Source organism: Cucumis melo, chromosome 6, assembly GCF_025177605.1.
Source record: "Cucumis melo cultivar AY chromosome 6, USDA_Cmelo_AY_1.0, whole genome shotgun sequence".
In the NCBI taxonomy this organism is placed as follows: Eukaryota; Viridiplantae; Streptophyta; class Magnoliopsida; order Cucurbitales; family Cucurbitaceae; genus Cucumis; species Cucumis melo.
In genome coordinates, this window is record NC_066862.1 from 19388382 (window position 1) to 19408792 (window position 20411).

General features: G+C 33.6%; 2 protein-coding genes across 2 annotated transcripts; one reads left to right on the top strand and one right to left on the bottom strand.

Moving 5' to 3' along the window:
- Positions 1-1521: 1521 nt before the first annotated feature.
- On the bottom strand, positions 1522-1845 carry LOC103493406 (uncharacterized). Its single transcript, XM_008454125.1, has one exon. It carries the CDS (start codon positions 1843-1845, stop codon positions 1522-1524), a length of 324 nt encoding a protein of 107 aa, XP_008452347.1.
- A 6780-nt stretch (positions 1846-8625) lies between these two features.
- Positions 8626-20082, top strand: LOC127149710 (uncharacterized). The gene is made up of 5 exons (XM_051085573.1): positions 8626-8963; positions 10696-10724; positions 11547-11624; positions 11666-13795; positions 19934-20082. The coding sequence occupies exons 1-5, from the start codon at positions 8626-8628 to the stop codon at positions 20080-20082; spliced, it is 2724 nt and encodes a 907-aa protein (XP_050941530.1).
- The last annotated feature ends 329 nt before the right edge of the window (positions 20083-20411 follow it).

The following is a 20411-nucleotide window of genomic DNA, read 5'->3' on the forward strand; positions in this document are numbered from 1 at the left end:
CATGTGCAACAGTCTTTGTTATCAAATCAATCAAATTCTTACATACAAGTGTGATTGTTGTGCAGTATGATAACAATTTTGTACCAATAAAGAAAAGCAATCTAAACATGCTTTAGCAAATGAATAAATATCACAAAACTATCCTACGCATGCTCTTTAGAAGAAAGAGAACAAGGGAGAAGAGAACTCACTCTTGATGATTCCTTTCTTCACGTTTTCTTGACCGGTAGTCACAAACCGACTCAGGCTTCCCGATGATCACATACACCACTACAAAGACTTCGTTGCTATTCTCTAAGATTCTAAGGAGCTAAATATGTGGGCTTTAACACCTTAGAATTAAAAACAAGATAGGTAGAGAGAGTCGTTGAGAGAGTTGAGAGTGGAGGCTATGGTTTTACAATATGAACCATTAATCCTCAAAAGGTTTAAGGATATAGTTATAGAGAGAGAGGTGAACCTTCTCTCTAACAAGTCCACTCTCCTTTTATCTTATAATTAAGTAACTAGCTCTTACGCAGTCAATTAATCTCATGAATTAAATAACCTTATAATAAATCACATTTAATACACTACAAGAAAATTGACCTATAATGGCAGTTGGAAAAAGCTAAACACTGATGTATAAAATGTCGGTTTTTAAAAAGCAGAAGTTAAAGCTACAATATTGATTTTTAAAAGAAGAAGTTAAAACTACCGAAAGGTAACCAATTTTTTATGGGATGAAAATAGAGTTAAAATTTATGATTTATGAGAAAACATACACTCAGTTATTGTTGTAATAAATATTGTATCGTATGTTATTAACTTGAAGGATAACTCATGAAATACATAAACAACATAGAAAGAACATCAGACTTGATTTGAATATTAGAATATAAATTATAAAGAAAAAATTCTCATAACATCAAGAGAGTTACTCTCCCTTAATACATATCAACATGCAATAGCATTATCAAGCCCCCTTGATATTTTGGAATCTCTTATTTATGATAACGGCACATCAGCCAAAAACTCTCTACTAGAGTCAATACTTACTCACTACAGTTTCCACAATATATCCATCACGCCACACACAACAACACTTGAACTTTTTTCCCAAAAGACTTAAAATCGCACACATCCAAAAAACCAAACTAAAAAGAAAGATAAGGAACACAATATCCAACCACCTTGAGAAAATAGGAATCATCACAAACAATCAGCAGAATTCCTAACAACCCAATCTGAACACAAAAATAACAAAGTAAACAAATAAAGGAAGTGACGCACTCAAACTAACAATATATTTTCCCTCCTCATTTTAATTTCACTAATTCTCACTTAATTTTAATTCCCTCCATCTATTAGAAAATTAAAAGAAAAAAGAAAAAGAGAATAAAAATAATTAAAACTCTAAATCTTCTTAATCATCAAAACTGCCTCCCGTCTTCTCATCCATGTCCAGTTTCTTCTTGCGAGTAAATGGATCATTCATGCCCGTTAGACTGATAAACTTCTTGCCATTTTTGCTCCGAATTTCTAAGCAACCCTTCTTGGCTTATCAGGGTTAAGTAACACATTGATCCAAAGAACACCATTCTTTAGACTAGTTTTCACGTGAATGGCCCTTTTCTTGAATGATTGGCATTGTTTGTAATGTTCAATCACAATCGTTGTACTCTTAGCATCCTTGTCAAGTTCCTCTAAGCTAGCATCAATTTTCGTTTCCTTATTTTCAACCTCCTCTACCTTCCCATTCTTCAGAGCACATTTCACCTTTTTACACTTTGAAAACTTCATGACATTCAAATTGACCTTGGAGTTTGTCATAAGTTGAGTAAAACTCTGAATCACCCTGGACATCGCCGAAGTTGGCTTCTCTGTCGTTGACTTGTCCTATTGGTTCTTGCTTCCCATCCTATGTGTCATGAAAGGATAAGTGAAACCCTGGAAAGGAAAAGAATGAGAGGTATGCTTGTTTTAATTCGTGAATGCATTCTAATTAAGCTCTAAGTATGTGAGTAGAGTAGGCGTCTAGGCTAGGTTCATGCTATAAAAGTGATGAATCTTACATATGCGTTGCTAACTACAAAGATTCATCATTTGTGTACAAGTTTTCCTTTCTTGCCCAAGTGTAAGCGAAGAGAAAAGTTTCCTGAATAAGCCAGGGTCTGACTCAGGGAATTAGTGACCTTAAGGGCCAAACATGCGTTCTAAAATTATGTGGTGTCTGTACAATATAAGTTGTATGAACAGTATAGTTTATTCTATATATTTACACTATGTGCGATAGATGAGTAAGATGGATATGACGTTGAGGAATAATGGATTGTGAACTCGTGTATCTTGGTGATGGTAGTGTAGAAATATTAAATAATTAAGTGTAAAGTAAGAGCAACTAAATGTGTTGAGGCGATAGTATTTGTTAACTTCAGATTTAAGGCAAGTAGCCTCTTGGTGCTTTTGCCATACTTTTGTTTAGAAGAAGCTTTCGAGGGATGAGACTATAGCCTTAAACCTCATATTTATTAATAGCAAAGAGTGATGTTACAACAGGGTCTAGAGGAAAGCCCCAATCAAGTCAAAATGAAAGCTTTGATGTTTAAAGAAATTGAACTTAGGCTATAATCCCTGAAAAGATGATGTCTACTAGACTACATGGCCAACCAATTTTCAAATGTTTTCCCAGCTGCTATTGAAACTGCTGTGGACCTCGTTAAAAAAGATGTTATTTCTATCCAGCCAGAGAGTCGATAAAGTAGCTGCTATGATGTTAAATTTGATTATACTGCTAGTGCTTTTTTGATTTATGGAGAACAAGCATTTGCAGAGGCCGAAAATGGAGTTTTTGTTGCATTGAGTATCCCGTCTCTTCAAGAATTTTCCTCCAAAAACTTCTGGCTTTGGCACAATTGATGAAAATGTAGTTGATGGTTTCGAAATCTGCTCTGCATGAAGTGCACCAAATCGGATTGAGGGAAGAATTAGGATTTCTTTTTTGAATTACATCCAAAGTGTTTAATCTTTCATGATACACTATCCATACGAAGAATTTACATTTCTTTTGGATTTTTGATTTCCACAAGTTGTTGAAGGATACTGCATGCAGAAGTACTTGGGGATTAAAATTTCTTTCATCGTAGATGCTCTCTTGACTAAAGCTGTGGAGAAGAAACCATCTTTTTTAATGGCCATGTTGGTTTACTTTCTCCTGTATTTGGGGCAATTTGAGGAAGAGAAGCGATGATAGTCTGCCAATAGTCTAATTCTCTTTTATTCAACTGTCTACTAGGGTAGAGACTCCAATTGTTTAAGTTTTGATCCCACATATCTTTGATTGATGATTGTTGTTTACTAGAAATAGCGTATAGTCTAGCATATTTCTTAGATAGAGAAAGGTTGCCACACCCGTTACTATGCCAGAAAGAAAGAGAATCTGCACTGTTAATTTTCCACCTGACTTTTGAATCAAACCAATCATTTCCTTTTATTATGGACCTCCATGGATCTTTAGCAAAATTTCATTTCCGGGGGAGAAGAGTTTGATAAATTTTAGTTCTCTTCAATAAAATTTATTCTTCAAATTTTACTGAATTCAAGAGATTCAATTTCGAAGGTCTAGATTCTACGTCCGCCTGTACGTCCGTGTCTAAGTTTGTGGTCATGACAGTAAGACGCAAGGAAGCGTGGTGAGACCGTTGGTCAAAAGTAATCCGTCTTAGCACATATAGGTATAGATTCTTGATCCAAGAAATTTTATTACTAAATTTAATAAAATTATGAAAAATAGATATTTATAGTATGAGAATTTAAAATTTTCAAATGTCTAATTTGCTGAAAAAAAATTTATCCCCTAAATCTTCTTCAAAATATCTTACTCAAAAAGAAATTGAGGAGCAACATACTTATTCTTCTAGTGAAAATGATGTGACAAATGAATTAATTCGTATTGCAAAAATAGGAAATGATTTTCTCAATTGGAAAATTCCCAAACTTGATTCAAAGACAATTTATTTTCAAAATACTTTCAACTTCAAGGAAAATCTTTGTATAAAAATTGTTGAAAGAAGAATTCCAGTTTATGGAAAAATTGATTCCATACAATTATTTCCAAGAAATGATATTGAAAAACATCAAAAAGAATTTTTATTTCTTTATATAGGAGCTGTCCAAGTAGCTTTAATTCCAATGTTTAGACCCGGACTGGATACACTAGTCTTAGCAATTTTACGCGATAAACACCATAAAGATTTTTCAAATTCTTTATTAGGAATAACTGAATCAAATTTGGCCAGTGACCCTGTATATTTTTATTGTTTTCCAAATTTTATTGTGTCTCTTGATGACCCAAATATTCTCAAAACCTTGAGATTAGATATTACTGGCCAAGGATTAAATTTTGAAGGAGTTAAAAAATTAACCCTTGTTTACACAAAGTTACTTATAAAGTTTTGACTACTACCATGCATCCAAAAGATTTATTGTCTTCAACTAAAGGAAAAACTATGTTGATAGAAACAAATCTCAATAAATCATCTGTTAGTGTTCTAAAACTCTGTTCTTGGGATGAAGTTATAAAAAATCCCCGATGGGTTTTAGACAAAGCTTTTGTCCCTCAAAAGAAAGAAAAAGAAGTCTCCCATATCATTGAGCATCCTGATGGGAAAGTAGAAATCAAATTTGAAAACGAATCACCTAGGTTCCCTGTTGTTAAAGAAAACATGAATTCTACAGACTTCATGAGTTCAAGACCAAGTACTTCTAGTAGAAGTGAGTCGATTCCTAATCTCAAAATTAGATTTGTCAAAATAGATCAAGGAATACCAAATATTATTTAGGAAGAAAATCTTCCAAACTCTCCTACTCAAATAGAAATGGATACTAGTTCTCAATTAAATGTAATTATTTCAGAATCAAAGTTTGAGCTTGACAAAGAATCACTTCAAAAGGAATTTATGTATAAAGAAAACCGTATTGAAAGAATTGCTTTTTTCAAAAACTACTTTGAAACAGAAAGGAAGCTATTTAGAGAAGAGTATTTCAAAACCCTTGAAATACTTCAAGAGCATATTGCACTTTTTAGATGGTGTAACCAAAGAAAAGAATTTGACCAGCTTTGTACTATCAAAGAAAAAGAATCATGGAAAACTCAAAGAGGTGAAATCAAAGTTGATTTTCCACCAATGGAAGATATTGAGTTCAAAAGTTTTTATAACGAGAATGTTATTGCAAAACCCTTTCAAATCATCAAAGAATCAGAAAAGCATAAAGCCCCTACAAACAAGGAAATAAAAAGTATCCAAGTTTAAAATAACTATTCCAACAGAATGCTTTCTTTCAATTGCAAGCCAAGTTTTTAAATTAGAAGAAATCATCAATCCTCCTTCTCCAGAAGAAATTCCTAGTCTCTTCCAACGTTTGGAAAAGGTAAAAATAAAAACCCAGAAACAAAAACTTCTAGATGAGATTAACAAACGCCTGGAAAGCTTAAAGGGAAAAACTTCGATCAATGACATTAATGAAGAAGATGCTGCCCAATTCATGGAAGATTTTGAAAATCTCTTCGTCAATGAAGAAGAAAAACAGATCAATAAAATAAATTTTGGAAAGTATATCAATAAGAGAGTTGAAATTAATTTTTATCCTCGGCCTTCATTTCTAGGAGAAGGATTAGAGCAAAGACAGAGATATTCAATAAATATTAAGTTCAATGGAGAATCTATATATGTTTGGAACCTTGATGGAACACTAGAATTTCAAATCTATGATATATTAAATAATATGTTGACCTGTGTCATAGCCTATGAACCTAATGGTCATTCAAATAGAGAAGTCATCATGCTTCTAATTAATGAATTTAGTGGAAGTCTCAAATTGTGGTGGGATCATGCCCTAACTACTGAACAAAAAGAAGCAATAAAAAGACATAAGACAAAGGTTAGAAGGATAATTAAAGTTGAAGAAGGAACTTCAACAACTCAAGAGGTAGAAGAAGAAATAGAGAATGCTGTAGAGACTCTTCTCTATGCAATTAACCTGCACTTCGGCCTAGGAAGTGACACTGATGTAGAAAATCAAAGGAAAATAATAAAAAATCTAAAGTGTTCCTCTATGGGAAATTTTAGATGGTATAAAGATATGTTCTTACTAAGAATTTATATCTTCAAAGACTGCAATGCTAGACACTAGAAAGAAATGCTCATTGATGAACTTCCTAGTTTTATGACAGAACATGTCTACAACTCTCTTAACAAAGCATACCCCGAGCAAATACCTTGGGAGAACCTTACTTATACTCAATTAACCTCTAAAATTATAGAGTGTGGTTCAGATATCTACAACAAGATAAAAATTCAAACCAAAGTTCAAAAGCATTCAAATCTTCATAAGAAAGAAATGAAGACTTTTTGTTCTCAATATGGATTTGAGAAAGTCAAAGAACCAGGTTCATCTTCAAGAAAAATTCGTCCAAAAAACTATAATATGAAACCCATATATTACAGAAAATCTCGAAGGTACAGCAAACCTTATACCCCCAAGAGATATCACAAATATTCAAATGACAAAAAGACTGCTGAAAAACAGAAAAAGGAAACTAAAAAAAGAGGCAAATAAAATAAAAAGATTTTTTTGCTACAAATGCAGAAAATGACATCGTGTCAACAAATGTCCCCAAAGAGGAATCCATGAGATAAATGAAGAAGAATATTCTTCAAATTCAACCGATATTTTTGACTTTAATATGCAGGAAATTGTAGATGAAACTGATTCAGAAGTTTTAAGCCAATCCTCCTTAGATGAAGGGCCAAGAGCATGCGGTTGTATCAAAGACCCATGTAAATGTGTTTTAAATGAAATAAATGTTTTAACTTCCGAACAAGATTTGTTATTTCAAACCATTAACCATGTTTCAAATTAAGAATAAAAAGAAATATTTTAGAAACACTTAGAGATTCTCTAACAAATGAATCATCTTCAAAACCATTTCCAAAAAGAAAAACAATTTCTGAAAAAAGTCTTTCTGAAATTTTAAAAGCTCCAAAAGAAGAAAAACCAGTTTCTATTGATGATTTAAAATTTGAAACCAATTGCTTAAAAAGAGAAATTTCTCAACATAAGTATGAAATTTTAGAAATAAAAAAAGAAATTTCGCAAATGAAACTAAATGATAATTTAAGAGATTTAGATGTAGGAAAATATTTTTTAAGTAATTTAAATTTTGAAATCAATTTAATTTCAAGAATAAGTTTTCAAAAATGGTATTGTCTAATTACATTCAAAATTGAAGATTTCAAAATTACTTTAAAGGCATTAATAGACTCAGGTGCTGATCAAAATTGTGTTCAAGAAGGTTTAATTCCTACAAAATATTTTGAAAAAACCACAGAGGTTCTTACCGGAGCAAATGAGAAAAGATTAAATATCAAACTTAAATTTTCAAAAGTACATGTTTGTAATAAAGAACATTGTTTCAAAACTTCTTTTCTTTTAGTTAAAGATCTTCGCCAAGAATTAATTCTTGGAACACCTTTTATTACACAATTATATCTTTTAACAATAACAGAAAAAGGTTTAGTAACAAAGAAATTTGGAGAAAATTAATTTTTGAATTTATTACTCCAATATTACCTCATAAACTTTTAGAAATTAATGTTTTGAAAAGTGATCAAATAAAAAGAAAACAAAAACAAATTAGTTTTCTAAAAGAAGAAATTGATTACAAAAGAATTGAAGAAAATTTGAAAGAATTTTCAATACAAAATAGAATAAAAGAAATTCAATTAAAAATTGAAAAAGAAATTTGTTCCAATTTACCAAATGCATTTTGGGAAAGAAAAAAACATATACTTAATCTTCCATATTATAAAAAGAAATGGTTTGGTAGTCTCTCTACCAAAGTCAAATTATTTGAAACAAAAATAAGATTTTTGGGCTTTGAAATCCATCTAGAAAAAATTAAGCCCATTCAAAGATTAATTGAGTTTCCTTTAAATTTTCCTGATCAAATCTTAGATAAAATCCAACTTCAAAGGTTTTTAGGCTGTCTAAATTATGTATATGATTTTATTTAAAACATCAGGCCCACTTGCAAACCATTGTACCAAAGGCTAAAGAAAAATCCAAAATCGTAGTCTGACAATCATACCTAAACTGTTCGAAAAATTAAGTCTTTAGTCAAATCAATCCCTTGCGTTAGTTAATTAATTCAAAAGCAAATCTTATCGTTGAAACTGATGCCTCTGATATCGGATATGAAAGAATCTTAAAACAGTGTCTAGATAAGACCGGATCAATAATCCAATTTCATTCAGAAATTTGGAATGACACACAAAAAAATTACTCAACAGTAAAAAAAGAATTACTTGCCATAGTTCTTTGTGTTCAAAAATTCCAAGGTGAATTAATTAATAAAAAATTCATTATCAAAACTGATTCTACAGCCTCAAAATTTGTATTAGAAAAAGATGTAAAAAATCTTGTCTAAAAACAAATTTTTACCAAATGGCAAGCCATACTGTCTTGCTTTGATTTTGAAGTTGTGCCTATAAAAGGAGAGCAAAACCCTTTAGTTGATTATCTATCAAGGGAGTTTCTAACTCCAAAAATTTCTCTCCTTTCTAAAAACTCTCTCTCGAAAGAAAAATGAGTTCGGAAAAAGGAAGTGCTAGAGGAAGAACAAACTCTACCTCTTCAAAGGGCAATTGCCCGTCTTCTTCTTCTAATTCTGTACCCTCACCTATGAGTGCAGATCAATATGCAATGGATTTAGGGTTTACCACAGTAACCCGATCCAGATCAAGATCGTCCGACATACGGATTGGGTCTCCCACGGAGTCATCAACTCCACCAAGGCCTTCGGCCAATCTTATTCGTCCTTCTGGCAGAGTCGTTCAAATGAGGCCTCATGCCTCTCCTTCATCCAATAGGGAGTCTTCTACTCCTCCTACAACTTATTCTCAGGCTGTCACCCCGAATAAACGGTTTGTGCCAAGATCCGAGATCAAATCTTATTTTCAAAAGCCTATCGTTGTTTATGATCCTATCATAGAACCCGAATATCAAAGTCTCACTTTAGAAGAGGCAGTTTCAAAAATCTTTCCAGAAAACCTTAGAAAAACAAGAAAATTTTATGAGTTTATTTTAGTAGACACAAAGTCTGTAGAAATAACTCATGTTCTAGACAAAAACAATCCTTCAAAAATTGCTTATTCAAAATTCAAAATTTTTAAAGCAATCAATCCAACTCATTGGAATCAAGGAATTTTTACAAAAAAAAATCCCTTTCGAAACCTTTTGTTCCTCAATCCTTCTCATACCAAGATTATATCAAATATGGAAACTACGATGGATTATGAGTCTGTTGGTCAGTCATTGGATTTTTCCTAGAGTTGAAGGTTAAAGGTTGAAAATAGAAAGAGAAGGCAGATTTCAGGTTTCGTGCGTGAATCTGCGAAGACATTGTTGTGTTGAGTAGTTAGAAGTGTAAAAATGGAGTTAAGATCTTTATTTGGTATGGCTGGAAATCTTATTCAATGCACTACAACTTTTATGAAGAAATTGTGAGCTAAATATGATTGGAAATAAGCTTAATTTCATAAACAAGTTAGGGGATAGCAAAAGACTCCATTTTTGAACACTCTCTGTTTCGGGCCAATTCTGTAGCAATCCATTGGGAATCGTATTTTTCTTCCTTCATGTAAATTATAGAGAACATCAAAATTAAGATTTTGACATAAAGATCACTCATTTTGGTTAAGTATTGAAAGAGTTATAATCATTTGAAGTTTATATTGCGAATCTGGGAAATTTTGAGAATTTAAGAACCTTAGGAATTAAAATAAGTTTGATTTTGGCTTTATAAAGTATGTTGAAGATTGTTGTGTCATCTCCCTTTTGAAGATAATTAATAGACCCTAATCTTTGTTTCAGGCCAAATTGAAGTGGGGAAAACGTATAACCCCGGGAGATCGAGTTACTGACAATGAGTGGTTTTTTTTAAGCTTTCTTTATATATATACACGTTATCTCTTGACATTGCTTGGAAACTACCATGATCTAAGCCATGACCACATTTTCGTTATTGTTTAAACAATGTGTTATTATATTGAAATTTCAAAAATGTTCAAACTGGTTTAAAGTCCTTGTTTTCATTAATACTTAAACGATATGTTCACTCATTATGATTTTGAGAATGTGTATGCCTTAATTTTTATAAAATCATGTTTCAAGTTTTTAGTTTATACTTTGTTTTGAATTATACTAAACCGATGCTTATGGTAAATGTTGGTGATTACCCTAAAGGCTACATGAATGTGTTTCCGTAGCGCCACCTACGGTTGTCAGGGGATTTCGGGGCTGAAAGAGGCCATGACCGGAGATCCGAGAACCTGAACCTAGGTGAGGACATGGATAGAGGATTGTGATATGGCTTGGGGCCTAGCTTAACCCATGGTTGGGTGGCTCTATGTGCACATAAGAGCGATATGTAGTTACTATGGTAGGTGCTAAGTGTGCGTGAGCTTCGTTTGGCCGCGTGTTTTCTTGTGGATATGAAGCACGTGTGAGCTATTCCTGGGTCGTATACTTAGTATGCTATCATGGTTGGTTTGATTGGTTGACGGTTGATATCATGGTGGGTACTACGGATGCGTGAGCTAGTTTTGGCCGCATGATGCTTTATCATGTGTGAGCTATTTTTGGTCGTATCCTTAGATGCCTTGCCATGGTTGTACGGATTACAGGTTTGTTGATGGACTAATGGGTATGAGTTAATGGCGCTTTTCACAAATATTATACTTCTAATGCATATTTATAATTTTTCTCCTTAAGCATGTTTTATGATCTTTATATTTAAGAAACTTTCCACTCACTAGTATTCGATTTACATTTAAATGTTTTTCTTCCCCCCCCCCCCTCAGGTAGTGAACAAAGGCCAAGTGTTGATTGATCTCTCGTCATCAGTCGTAGATCTCCATTATTCTTTTGTATGTTTGTAGTTATTTTTTTTGTAATGCATCATGGAGTGATTAGATGTAGCGAGAGTGAGGCCAAGAACTTGTATAGGAGATCCCTCTTTAGAACGAAATCATTTTGCATGAAATTTTTTTTAGTCAAATTATGAACTTATTGAAACCTTGAAACTGTCTGGATAAGTGTGTGGTGAAACACACTTGTTTTGTGTTGTGGAGTTTTGAAGTTATATAAAATTATATGGAAGTGCAAAAAATTTCTTCCCTTTTACAGGTTTGGTTAATCCATATTTTAGGGGAGGTTCTATCGAAATTTTTATAGAATTTTCTTGAAAAAGGTTTTACAAATCCTATATATGAAATGAATGAGTTTAAGGAGTAGATTCACACCACATTCTAGGTTAGACGGGAAAACTTAGATCGGGGTGTGACAATTTGGTATCAGAGCATGGTTTTGAGAAACCTAGGGGTTATGAGTTCGAATTTTGAGGGTGCTAAAGGTTATGCATTTGAGAAGTCACATGTTTTGTTGTGTTGTAGTAAGTTGCATGGGTTATGTTTACTAAATAAGTGTGCTTTATCATTGTGTTATAGGAACCATGCCGCAAGTTAGACCTCGAAAGCACCCTAATGCAGAAGCTAGTAACGCTGCTAGAGAAGCAGCGATGGGAAGTGGGGAGTCTGATGCCGAATCTAGTCGCCCTTAATTGAAGGGAATGTGGAAGAACAATTGCTTGATAGATTGGCTCAAAGATTAATTTTGGGGATTTGGTCGACACAATCAGACCCTGAAAAGAAGTATGGGATTGAGAGATTGAAAGCCTTGGGTGCTACTACTTTTGCGGGGACAACAAATCCCGCCGATGCTGAAGCATGGCTTACTTTAATTGAAAAGTGCTTCAGAGTAACAAGATGTCCGGAGGATAGGAAGGTGGAACTTGCTGCCTTTTTACTCCAAAATGGCGCTGAAGATTGGTGGCGCATGGAAGAAAGTAGACGAAGAACTACAGGTGATATAAGTTGGAACGAGTTTAAAAAGGCATTCTTTGATAAATTTTATCCACGCTCCTTTCGCGATGCAAAACGTAATGAGTTCTTAAGACTCACTAAAGGGTTAATGACTATTGCGGAATATGAGAAGAACTATACAGAATTGTCTATGTATGCCACTAGGGTGATTGAGGATGAAGTGGAAAGGTGTAAGAGATTCGAAGAGGGGTTACGAGAGGAAATTCGTACTCCTGTGACAGCTTGTGCAGACTGGAATGATTTCTCTAAATTAGTGGAGGCAGCACTAAGGGTAGAAAAAAGTTTAAATGAAAGGAAGCAAGAAAGAGAAACTTCCAAGAATGTATGTACATTCAGCTCGTCGATGCATCGAAATCGACAAGGTAAAGAAAGAAGTGGAAGATTTGTGCCCGGGGTGTCTAGCAGAGAGAATTTTAAGTCTCAGTATAGTGGTTCTTCTTTCTCTAAATCGGGATCAAGCAGAGGAGCCCAGAGATCGAGTGGTTCTAGTCATCCTATATCTTCTACAGGAGGTTCTCATATTGCTCGATCAGATAGGGTTGTATCAGAATCTAGCAAGAGTAGTGTATGTTATAACTGTGGTCAGCCAGGACATTATCGTAGAGATTGTCCACATCTGATACCAGGGGGTAATACTATCTTAAAAACTACTTCTCAAACAGTAAGCCAGCAGCCAAGAATCACGAGAACTAGTGGTGAAGGCTCTAGTGGGGGAAAACAGAAAGGACCAGTGGGTTGCTCTCGCCAGGAAGGGAAGGTTTTTGCAATGACACAACAAGAGGCAGCAGATGCACCAAACGTTGTGACTGGTACGTTATCTATATTTAATAAATCTGCACATGTCCTAATGGATCCTGGTGCAACACATTCTTTTGTCTCTATTATGTTTACAGTTGGGATTGATAAAGAGTTAGAAAGTCTAACTGAGGAACTGTTGATAAGTACACCTGTAGGTGATAGTTTTATAGTCAATAGTGTGTACCAGAAATGTAGTATTCTTATTGATGGTGAAACTTTAGAAGTGGATTTGATTCCGTTAAACATTCAGGAGTTTGATGTTATCTTGGGAATGGATTTTCTATCTAATCACTATGCCTCCCTAAATTGTCATCAGAAAGAGATTGTTTTTAAACGTCCAGGGATGAGTGAAATCCTTTTCCGCGGTGATAGAAAAATACTTCTCACCTGTGTGATCTCTGCCTTAAAGGCCAATAAATTGTTGACGAAGGGTTGTACGGTTTACCTAGTAAATGTGATAGATACACACGTTAGTAAGCTGAAGCTTGAGGATATACTAGTGGTAAGAGAATTCCCAGATGTATTTCCTGAAGAGTTATCAGGACTACCGCCTGATAGAGAGATTGAATTCTCAATTGATTTAGTGCCTGGAACTACACCCATTTCACAAGCTCCCTATAGAATGGCACCGATGGAACTGAGAGAGCTAAAATCGCAGTTGCAGGAATTAGTGGATAAGGGATTTATCCGACCTAGTGTATCTTCGTGGGGTGCACCGGTGTTGTTTGTTAAAAAGAAGGATGGTACATTAAAGTTATGTATTGACTACCGACAGTTAAATAAGGTAACAATACGTAACAAATATTCTTTGCCCCGAATAGATGATTTGTTTGATCAACTTCGTGGTGCCTCTGTATTCTCTAAGATTGACTTGAGATCAGGTTATCATCAGTTGAAAGTTAAAGAGTCAGACATCTCAAAAACAGCCTTTCGAACGAGATATGGGCATTATGAATTCTTAGTAATGCCCTTTGGGTTAACTAATGCCCCTACAGCCTTCATGGACTTGATGAATCGTTTGTTTCATTCATACCTAGATCAGAGAGAGCATTTGGACATCAAAATGGATCACTCGAACACACAACAAAAAAGCCCACATAAAAATAAAAATAAAAAAGAAATTGCAATCTACGAAAGGTTAAAAGGGAAAAAGAAACAATTAACCAAAACCGAAATTAGCAAGAGAACCTTCGCGCAAGGATGGTGCTAGGGCAGAGGAGTGTCCCTTCGTCACAGACATTGGTATTCCAGAATCATACTCAATCGCAGAGAAAGATGATCCTAAAATCACCGTCCCATCACCGGCGAAGAACTCATCCCATCAAAACCACTACCCAAATCCCCATTTCCAATACAATAGAGTAGTTGGAGAGCAGCAATTTGGATCAAATCAAAAACCCACCATCCAATTTCCTCTGAAAAAACACAAAAACAAAAAGGCGAAAAACAGAGAAAGAAAACAAAAAGTTTATGTATATAGGATCGATGGAGGATTGTGTTAGTGGGTTTTTTTAGAGAGAGAAAAGGGTGTTGTCTTCTTCTCTCCATACAAAAAAAAAATTAAAAAGAGAGAGAAAAGAGTAACGAAACCAACCAAAACATCTGTCCCTCCATTGTTGCTGACGATTTTTGGAGAGGAAAACCAGTGAGGGAGAGCTTGAATCAGCAAGAGGGAGAGGTTTAGAGGGAGAAGAGGAAGGAGCACGAAATTTGGGATGCTGCAGTGTTGTTGTAGTGCCCTAGTGGAGGAAGAAGAAGAGGAAGTAGATGGTGATGTCGACAAGAGAATAAAAGGGGCGCTTTTATGAAAAAGAAACTCCAAGTGCCTCTCTTTTCTTTTTCTTTTCTTATATAATTTAAAATAAATACTTATAATTTGATTATTTATATTTAATGACATTTAAAAAGTGTCATAGATTCATGACACTTAAAAACTTTCATGAATTATTCAAATCCGAAAAATTTCATCTTTTCCCACCAAAAACGTGTTTTTTGACATTTGATAACAATTATTTCTTCCCTCCTTTCAATTTGGGATGGAACCAACTGTCATAATAGGTGGTTTTTCTAGTAGTCTTCATGTGGTAAAGTCGTGTACACGACTTTACCTCTTTAAAACCCTAAAATCCGACGCTTCTGCCTTTCATTCCAACTTCGAAAACTTTATTCTGCTTATTCGTTCTCCCTTTCTCTTTTTTGATATTCTGCTTTCTATTCTTCACCAAATCTATCTACTCTTCCATCCTACACCTAAAAACAATCACCCTTTCCATTTTTGATACCAAAAATCAACCACCAATTCCAGTTTTCACCAAAAATCACCAAAAGTGTTCCTCCCCTCCATTTTTCCTTCCAATTTTTTCATCACAAAGTATGTTTATAAAACTAAATCGTAGTCCGAGTATACAATTTTGTTGTAAAAATAATTTAATTTATGTTTGTTATTTGATCTTATTATTTTGTTGTTAAAATAATTTAATTTATGTTGTAGTTGGCGTTCCCCAAATCCTCCATTTTTTCTTTAAATTTTTTCATCTCAAGTATGTTTATTTAACTAGAAAGTAAAAATTGGTACCTAACTACTATTATTATATGTATGTGTGTATATTATTATTTTTATTTTTTTGCATACTTCTATGTTTTGTGTCAATTTTATGTTCTAGGGATAGTTGCAAATGTAGTAATTATATTCAAAATGATTAAGTATATAGCAACATTTTAAAAAAATTGCAAATATAACAAAATCTGTCAAAATCTATCAATGATAGGAGTTTATCACTGATAGACCATGTAGTAAATGTTGGTCTATCACTGATAAACTATAAGAGTCTATCAACGACAGAAGCCTATCACTGATAGATTTTGCTATATTTGCAATTTTTTTTAAAATATTGCTACATACTTAATAATTATTCTAAAAATTGTTATCTATTATAATTACCCTATGTTCTAAGTTTGCCACAGCCCCTAGAAGTTGGTGTTGGTGCAATGAATAATATCAAGTATCCATTTAAACAAAAAGAATAATAATTAAAAAAAAACCCTTCATTTGAATATTTCCACGTATATAACAGTTGAAATTATATTTTTCTAAGTATACAAGAATTAAAGATCAAAATGGATAGTTTTAAGAAAAAAAAAATAAAATAGAGACCAAATGAAAAATGTCATACCAAAACGATAAATTTAAAATCAAAGCTTTAAAATTTTCATGCTGGTATTAATGTCAAATGGATATTACCTAATTCCAATTTTATCTACAAAAAGATAAAAGCCTTTAAAACTAATTAAACTAAAAACAAAATTTCTCATTTATCCTTAATCTTTTAAATTTACCCATTATGGTAGCCTATCAGTGCAAAATTAGGGTTTGTAACTGGAGCTTGTAAAGATGTGTTAGGTAGCTTGTAAAGTATGTTTGAAGGGATAGGTACGTAGGTTCAACAGATTAAAATTGTTTGTGGTTAGTTTATGGTGGCTATCCTGCAGTTATGGTAGCCTATGTAGTTTAAACTTAGCTTTAGTGAAAAGTTTGGGAGATTAGGCATAACTTATTCAGGGGAGTAAGTTTAGGGTTTGAGAGGGAGAATATACGACGACTAATCAAACCGATTTATTTTTTAGGTCTTTGACGATGGACAAGGGTTGGATAAAACTTAGGAATAAATGCTCCTTTAAGTATAGAGAGGGAGTGGTCCAATTTTTAGAGGTTGCAAAGTTTCAAATCGATGATTATGGACGAATAAGGTGTCCATGCAAGAGATGTATGAACTCAAATTGGAACTCATTAGAGGGTGTGGAGCGACATCTACTAACTATTGGAATATCCCCCTCCTACACAAAATGAGTGTATCATGGAGAGCCAGTTAACTTGCATAGAGGTATAAAAAGTTTTGATGAAGGAACTAGTAGTAACCCTTTTAATGAACTAGTAGTAGCCATTTTCTTGAAGAAGATGAAATGTTTAGTATACTGAATGATTTAAAAGCTCCGATTGAATAAGAAGAGGAAACAGAGGAAGGTTTGAAGAATGAAATGTCATTTAATATTCGGGTAGATATAGAACAAGAGACAATAAGCATATTTCATGACTTATGGAATAAAGCAAGTAGAGAGCTATACCCCGGTTATTCAGAATTTTCCTCCCTGAATTTTTTGGTTAAGTTGATGCCTGTCAAGGTTCTCAATGGTTGGAGTAACAAGTCCTTCGACATGTTGTTAGAACTGTTAAAAGCAGTGTTTCAATATGTAGTACTACTTTCCCTAGTTCATTTTACAAAGCAAAACAAAAACTGCGGGACAGGGGCTTGGGATACGAGACTATTCACACGTGTAAATACGACTATGTATTGTACTGGAAGAAGTTTGCCGATTTGCAACATTGACCTACTTATTGTGAGTCTCAGTACAAGGTTAGTCCTAATAGAGGGAAAAATTTTCGAATAAGGTATTACGCCACTTTCCGTTGGTACTAAGATTACAACGCTTATTTGTATCGCAAGAAGGGTCCGCTAACATGAGATGGTATTTTATATAATTATTTACTAATTTATTGCTTATTTTGTATAATTTGATTCAATTTAAATTAAGTTAGAACCAAAAAGAATAATGTATGATTTGAATAAAGAAAAATTCAATATATATATATATATATATATATATATATATATATATATAATATTTTCTGATGCAAAGAAGGTGTCGGAAGCTAATACCTTTTCCTGGTGCTCGTTGGGAAGCGTCAGGGTAAATATTTCCTACGTTACATCGAAAAATACCTTTTTTCGACATCTGTAGAGGGAATTAAATTAATATATATTAAATTAATTAATTAATTATAGTAATTAATTAATTATTTAATTAAATCATATTTAATTAATATTTCATTTAAATCATATTTAAATGAATATCTCTCGCATAACCTATAGTTTTAATTTAATTAATTTAATTAAATCAAATTTAACTAAACGAAATTAAACTAAACTATTAATTAATTCTCCAATTAATTAATTTCTAAATTAAATATCTTATATTTAATTTAATCCAAAATTTGAATCATATTCAAATATAAAATTCTCTCATAACCTATAGTTTTAATATGTATCACATACACATTAAATTTTAACCTATAGTTTTAATATGAATCTAATTCACATTAAACTAATATTTGAACTCATTTAAATATTTTATTCTATTGTAATTTAATTTTGAATCATATCCAAAATTAAATTTATATAATAAAGTCTAATTAAAATATAAACTTTATATTATAATGTATCAATATACATTATATTAATTCCCAAAGTAAATTTAAACATTTTGAATTACAACCAATATAAATAAATCTCATTACTCTTTATGAGCTAGGAAGGGGACCTAATGGATCTGCAGATCAGAAGCTACAACGATATGAGATTAATTAGCTAAACTCATTAACCACATTAATCAATATTCGTTAACTCTGTGTACACTCTAATAAAGACTTACAGTTAAACTCTTTTCACTGTAGATATATTTCTGTGTCCACGGATATAGACCAATACCAGTAAGTTAGTCCTTCACAAGTGTTCGTAACACCAGCTGGGTCAAATTATCGTTTTACCCCTGGGTTACTTCTAGTCCTTAAATACCAATGCTCATCTAATGAACAACCTGTTTATGGTCCAACCACTAAACAAAAACCCCTCTCATGCCATAGAAAGGATAGGGCCCTTTGTTCAAGTCTTGGAGACACCATTTAAGGGAACACATATCTACTTGCCCTAAAAGTGGGAAGGAGTGAATTTCATCTTGTGTGATTATGTTCCCAGCTCCCCACTCGGTCTTGTTCCCAAAATGATAAGCATATTGAGTCGACAATTTGGCCACTCTCACCCGTACAAATTAAAGGACAATCCCTCGCAAACATGAGTTCATAATACACTCAGGATTAAGACTAAGTCACCTAGGTCATCCTAATGAAATAGAAATCCAACTAGTTAACGGAGTTACATCTAGTGATTATTATTTTGTGGTCTAGTCTTATGCAAAGTCATTGCATAGGATACCCTCACTCACATGTCGCATACATGAACGCATTGGATCAATGTGTTTGTATCAAATACAAAGTGGGTCGTATCCATAGTGTCAGGATAAGGTACCCAACCTTAATCCTATACTATTGACCCTTTAAGCTGATCTTGAACATTGTTCCCCGCATGTCTCTACATACTGTTCAAGACTCATCAAAAAACTTAGGATGTTAGTTTATTAGATTTACATTATTAAGACAAAACTAATAATATAATCAATAACACTTATTGAAATTATAATAATAAAACACTTTATTAATGACGATCAATTGATTATATTTACTATCTACGAGTTTTAGGACATAAAATCCAACATGAAGATCGTGTTTTCCCAACAATTTATTAATGTCAGCCATAGAGACGTCAAGATTTGTACATTCGCGACATCGGGCTGGTTGCACGTTGTAAATAGTTCTTTTGATGCATTTCTCTTGACACTCATCTCGACATTGCTTTGTACGTCGGAAAAGCCTTCCTTAACGCATTTCCAATTTACGCTGATGCATAGCTACGTCGGGAGTTCCTCGACTTGTTGTAGTGTACTTAAATGCACACTCTGTAAAGTAGAAGAACATAACAGACGTACTTGTCCTTAACGTAATTATTCTTCTTCAAGACACTGATGTGTATAGTTTAGGTTTTTTTTATTTAAAATGTACTACTTCTATGAAATTGTTTAATTTCATTGTTTGATGTATATCTTACGATTTGATGTATACTTTCGTTTTTGTGGATTGATGTGTAAATTTTACCACTTAAATTCATATTATTGTTATATAATTTTATGCTTTCGAAATTTTGTTTCACAAATTGGACAATGGAACATATGTGTTATTAATGTTATTACTACAATACATATGTGTTGAACTACTCTTAATTAGGTTATTTGCACAATGGAACCTGGTCCGATTGATCCTACCTAGCTATATTTATAGTCGTCCCATCACTCACAATCTGTATGGGATACCTCCTCCACAATTGTTTTGAGTTGTCGAAGGATAGAGGCAGCATCTTAGTGCACGATCCCCTTTGATCAGCGTATTGTGCCATATTTTAAGGCTGCTGGATTTCTAGGGTTTTCAGGTAGGATTAATGTCGTTGGATTGGCACTTGATTACTGCTTTGGTCAAGTGTTGGAGACCGGAGACCCACACATTTCATATGCCTTATGGGGAATGCACTATAACACTACAGGATGTTGCAGTCTAGTTGGGGTTACCAGTGGATGGTGAGCCTTTGGTAGGATCGTTGAGATATAACTGGAAGGTACTCTACGAAGATCCTTCGGAGTTTTACTGCCTGACATGAAAGGTCAATGGTTGATGGAACAGTTTACAAAGTTGCCATCGAATAATGATGTTGTGAGCACTTAGAGATACGCTCTTACGTACATGTTGCAGCTAATTGGCAGATTTCTGTTTGCCGACAAGTCAAACATCCTAGTCCATTGTATGTTTCTTCCACTTGTAATCGATTTCGACCAAGCTGATACGTATGCTTGAGGCGCTGCCTGCCTCGCATGGTTGTATAGGGAACTGTGTCGAGTGAGTAATGCACAGTC

Bases quoted from the DNA above. Each gene is read 5' to 3' on its own strand.
- LOC103493406 (XM_008454125.1), bottom strand. From the start codon at position 1,845: ATGTCCAGGGTGATTCAGAGTTTTACTCAACTTATGACAAACTCCAAG.
- LOC127149710 (XM_051085573.1), top strand. From the start codon at position 8,626: ATGAGTTCGGAAAAAGGAAGTGCTAGAGGAAGAACAAACTCTACCTCT. The intron at 8,964-10,695 runs GTTTGTGCCAAG...TCGTATCCTTAG, and splicing joins GCTGTCACCCCGAATAAACG to ATGCCTTGCCATGGTTGTAC. The intron at 10,725-11,546 runs GTTTGTTGATGG...ATTGTGTTATAG, and splicing joins CATGGTTGTACGGATTACAG to GAACCATGCCGCAAGTTAGA.